General features: G+C 49.4%; 1 protein-coding gene across 2 annotated transcripts; it reads left to right on the top strand.

Annotated features, from left to right (window-relative positions):
* The first annotated feature begins 667 nt into the window (after positions 1-667).
* Positions 668-4314, top strand: LOC100383169 (14-dihydroxy-2-naphthoyl-CoA thioesterase 1). Of its 2 annotated transcripts, XM_008645821.4 has the most exons (3): positions 668-1087; positions 1185-1376; positions 3666-4314. In XM_008645821.4, exons 1-3 carry the CDS (start codon positions 902-904, stop codon positions 3819-3821), a joined length of 534 nt encoding a protein of 177 aa, XP_008644043.1. In that variant the 5' UTR covers positions 668-901; the 3' UTR covers positions 3822-4314. The 2 variants fall into 2 exon arrangements, with proteins under 2 accessions (XP_008644043.1, NP_001169305.1); NM_001175834.1 differs by having other exon boundaries at positions 872-1087; positions 1185-3925.
* The last annotated feature ends 434 nt before the right edge of the window (positions 4315-4748 follow it).

Below are 4748 nucleotides of genomic sequence, written 5' to 3' on the forward strand. Positions count from 1 at the left end.
TGGAATCCTGCCGCTGAAAATAGGGTCTTGTTTTCTGTGGCCGTGACGCAGGCCGCCGAAAATTTACAGATTTAAACGCCAGATACCATCTTCTCTCTTTCCTTCTTTCTCCCTCTTCTCTCCCGACACGCGCGTCGGCGCGTGCTTTGCGCCGCCACACCCACCCCCTCCATCCCTTTCCCGGGTGCTCCCCCGCAGAGGAAAAAAAATTGTTGCAGCCCAGCTGCAAACCAGGCTGTTTACAGCCTCTCACAAAAAAGAGTATAGGCCCCACCTACAGGTCCACCAAATACGTTTTAGTTGTGTTATTGGTCTGCAGGTGTGGTCTATCCTCCTTTTTTGAGGGGCTGCAAACAACCTGTGAGTCGGGCTGCAACAAAAATTTTTCCCCCGCAGAGCCCTCCTCCCGCCACACTCTCGCCCGCCGCACTCTCTACGCAGCCCGACCCTCCGTCGAGCCCTCCTCCGACCAGACCCCATCAAGAGGTTTTCTTTTTGCGTTTTTTATTCCATATTTTCGACGACCGTTATTCATTTGTCGCTGAAATTAATATGTATTTATGATTATGCTTGTTTAATTAGGATGTGTGATTAATATTATTGTGATGATTTAACGGTAAATTTGGACGATGCGACGTGAAATGGGTTCCCAAAATAATCCTAACCGACATTTTTGACACCGAGGTTAGTGCAGGCTGCGGCTTCCGGAGCTGAGGAACCGAGAGACTACCTCCCACTACCAATCCAAATCGCCTGATCGGCCAGACAGATACCGAACCGAGACCGAGAGTGCAAACCTTCCTTCCACCTTCCAATTCCAGTAGTCCCACGCACAAACTTTCCCCAGCTGCCTGCGCCCGCCCAACTACCCCGCGCGCGGCAGCCGGCAGCAGGTCGTGCCATGGACGACGACGCCACGGTCGGATCGCGGCAGCGCCAGCAGCAGCCGGCCTCGCCGGCGGCGGCTGATTCCAGGGCCATGATGGCGGAGCTGGACGCGCCGCTGCACGCCCTCGGGTTCGAGATGGAGGAGCTCTCCCCGTCGCGGCTCACCGGCCGCCTCCCCATCACTCCCATCTGCTGCCAGGTCAGTGCTCCTCCTCCTCCTCGCGGCGAGCGAGCTTAACTAATAAGCTAACATCGCCACGCCCGCACGCCGACCTCGCTGACATAATACGCTGCAGCCGTTCAAGGTGCTGCACGGCGGCGTGTCGGCGCTGGTGGCGGAGGCGCTGGCGAGCATGGGCGCGCACATGGCGTCGGGGTACCGCCGCGTCGCCGGCGTGCAGCTCAGCATCAACCACTTCCGCAGCGCCGCCCTCGGCGACACCGTCCTCGCGCAGGCCGTCCCCGTCCACGTCGGACGCTCCACACAGGTGCGCTGCCCTTGGTTTTTCCCTTCCACGGTCTATGATTGCATCGTCCTCGACCTCGTCCCCTTTACGACCATCGCCAGCCATCTCCTCGACCACGCCTCCGCACGACGATCGGCGAACAAGCTATCTGGTCAACGACGACCGCTAGCCGGCTAGCCCTGAGTGGGTTTGGTGCGTTGAGGCCTTAGCATTTATTAACCCATGATCAATCTATATTTAGCTCTTTTAGACCTTGCTTGATTATTCCCACGACAGTATGAATTGGAAGGGATTCGGAATAATTTTGATTTGCTAGAAATTTAAACTCTCTCAATCTTCTCTAATTCATTCTAATTTATATGTGTTGAGATTGAGGCCCTATTTAGACGCAATCAGTTTTTAAGAATCCAGTTTCTATCTCTAGTTTCTAGAAATCGGTTTATAAAGAAAGAAAAAACTGGTTTAGGCCTTGTTCGTTTGTATCGGATTGCTCCCGAAATCGTTCCAGCTAATCAAAGTTTATATAAATTAGAGAAGCAATCCGGGTAGTAAACGTTCCGCTCCACCAATCCGGCACAAACGAACAAGACCTTATAGTGTTTGGAACCGGCTCAGTTTTTATAAACTAGTTTTATCTAGGAGGCGCTAGTTTTTTGGTTTTTAAAAAACTAAAAATTTTCATAAACCAGTTTCTGTGTTTTCAAACAGGCCTTAAAACGACACGTAACATGTAAAACGCGGAACTAATTTATCTCCCGTCCTTCCAGCAACAATGCGACCGCAACTGAACGTGCACACGGCGAGCCCATCCCATGCACTGGTGTACAGGCAGTAGCGGTTAGCTGATCTGTTTGTGCGTGACGGGACGCAGCACCAACCAACCGGGGGCTCCGAGAAGATGCATGGTCCACCACGCCACCCCGGCACTAGGCCATTGCCCATTGGCATTTGGCAAGGTCTATAATGTCCGTCACTACCAGCGACCCCTCCTAGGCCTAGTAGCAGCAACTAGCAAGCTGCTTCGTCCCTCCCCTTGTGGCCCAGGACATGGCTACGAGAACGAACTAGATGGCAGCCGCGGTCCCAGCCATTCATTCAATCCGGAGTCGAGTAGCAATGCGCCAGAGCGTCGGTGACCTGGACCATCTATTTCATTTCGGGCACTATCAGGTTGATTGGTTGGGTGGCCGAGCGTGGCCTGAGCGGTGTGAGCATGGCTCACTGGAAACGTAACAATCATACGTACCTGCGCATGCAGGCTGGAGAGCTGATTTTAGCAAACGCTGCAGCTGCGGGTGCAGCCTTAACGTCGCATGCGTAGGCAAGCAAACAGGAGCGGTCCCTTGGTCAATACAACTAGAGAGTCTGGATGGATATGTGCAGCCAACCAATCACAATCTATCTAAATGCACCAATGCAAGAAATTCCTAGCGATCGATCCGGTTATCGTGAACCGGCTGGAAATTCGGCGTCCGTGACAGGTAAACTGAGAGGACAAAGGAGCAGTGAGCTGTCTGTCTGCGGAACCAAGCCACCAATTCCGATCTGAGCATCGGTCCGTCAGGCTCAGGCCCCTCTGGCCTCCACACCAAGTCCCAGCCACCCAACCCAGCTACCCGTCTACCCCGCGGCGGGTGACGCTGACGCCACGGCAACGGCACCCGGCTCCGGCGTGATGCTATCTCCAACAACTTGTACTCACTAACGCTGAAACATGTTCCTTCCGGTCTTACGGAAAGAACATAGACTCCACACGATTGCACTAAGACTGTCTTCAGCTTCAGCACTTCATCCATATGATCATCCAAAACAGTGTTTTGCACTATAAATTGTATTATTCTTTATTCATAGAGTACAATCATAAGTTGGCTAGCATAAAAAGGATAGATAGTTGAGGCTTGGCATATCCGAATCTTCTCAGACAGTAACAGACAAGCTTGCCCAGATGGATCCTTCTTTCTATACTCTGCAGGCCTACATAGTAGTGACTCATCTCTAGTTTAGTGTCCTCGAACCGAACAAGAAACAGTGATGATGGCTGCGGCGGCTAGCTAACGAGGTGGAACCACCGTCCCATCTTTAAAAACTAGAATGAGACCATCCTAACTTACTTAGATTCCCAAACCAAACGTTACCTAAAAGTAAAACTATATGATGTGATTTTTTTGCAGACCTTAAATTCATTTTTATCCATGTTTTTGTTGTTGTTGGAGTTCTGCTGTTCAATTTGTTGATGCTAATATGGTCAGTTACCGCAACTCGCTCCTTCTCTTTGAGGACCCTTTCTGAAACAAAAAATTCGATTGGAAGGTTTGGGAGGTGAAGCTCTGGAAGATGGATCCGTCCACAGGAGCGAAGGGACCTCAGATCGCCGAATCCAGAGTCACGCTGCTGTCTAACCTGCCGTTGCCGGAGGAGCACAAGAGGGCAGGAGACGCTCTGAAGAAATATTCATCAAAACTGTAGAGAAGAAACTTCATGCTCATGAAAGCCCTTGCATCTTGCAGGTTTCACGGATCTGATGGATGTTGTAATTAAAAAGCATTGCCTATAATAAATATTTCTTATTTACCACCAGTTTCTTCTGTACGCCTGTACCATGTGTCCCGTTGAGCCTTCATCACACTAAACAAACAAAGAAACAGAAGACCTTTCCTGTTGAAAATAACGTCAGGAGCAAGAGCAAGAGGCGTGAGGCTGGCACTATTCACCATCCGGCAACAAATCGGAAGGAGGCGGTCGGTCATTCCATGCGGAGTGCTATGTGGCTGAGAGATGGGACCAGCGATATGAATCTGGGAGCGTCTTATGAGTGGGCCAGTGTTGGCTTATGTCCGTGTGCGTGTCTGACTGTGCCGGTATAGAGACCGGTTGTAAGGGTAATTTGCCGGCATGATGGAACAACCCTGAACTCAAACTCTTCTGAAACCACCTATCTGAATACTCCTACTTCTGTTGATCTGTTCTTCCTTCTTTGATTCGTTCCCATAATCCATCTGAACTCCAATGAGTTCGTGACGATTATTATCAAAGCCAAGCGGTTCAATCGTGGCGCTGGCGTTGAAGTGTAAAACCATGAAGACGCATTTGGCGATGGCGGCACCGTAAATTTGTAGCACCCTAAAATTCTCATCTTATCAAATAGAATTAAATTGAGTTAATTATGCAACTTTTTTGTGCATTGAAACATACGAAACCAATTAACTTTTATTGAATTAAAATTTTATCATAAGGTTAGTAACACTATTTGTGCATTCATACTCCTCCACAAGGTTTATTGTTTATTGCACTGTGTGGTTATTATCGAATTTTAAAACTGATTTGAAATTGGTTTGAAAAGGCTTTAAAATAAAATAAAAAATGTTTATTTCAAAACCTTTCATCCTAGCTGTC

This window comes from Zea mays, chromosome 5 (genome assembly GCF_902167145.1).
Source record: "Zea mays cultivar B73 chromosome 5, Zm-B73-REFERENCE-NAM-5.0, whole genome shotgun sequence".
NCBI lineage: Eukaryota > Viridiplantae > Streptophyta > Magnoliopsida > Poales > Poaceae > Zea > Zea mays.

Bases quoted from the DNA above. Each gene is read 5' to 3' on its own strand.
- LOC100383169 (XM_008645821.4), top strand. From the start codon at position 902: ATGGACGACGACGCCACGGTCGGATCGCGGCAGCGCCAGCAGCAGCCG. The intron at 1,088-1,184 runs GTCAGTGCTCCT...AATACGCTGCAG, and splicing joins TCACTCCCATCTGCTGCCAG to CCGTTCAAGGTGCTGCACGG. The intron at 1,377-3,665 runs GTGCGCTGCCCT...TTCGATTGGAAG, and splicing joins ACGTCGGACGCTCCACACAG to GTTTGGGAGGTGAAGCTCTG.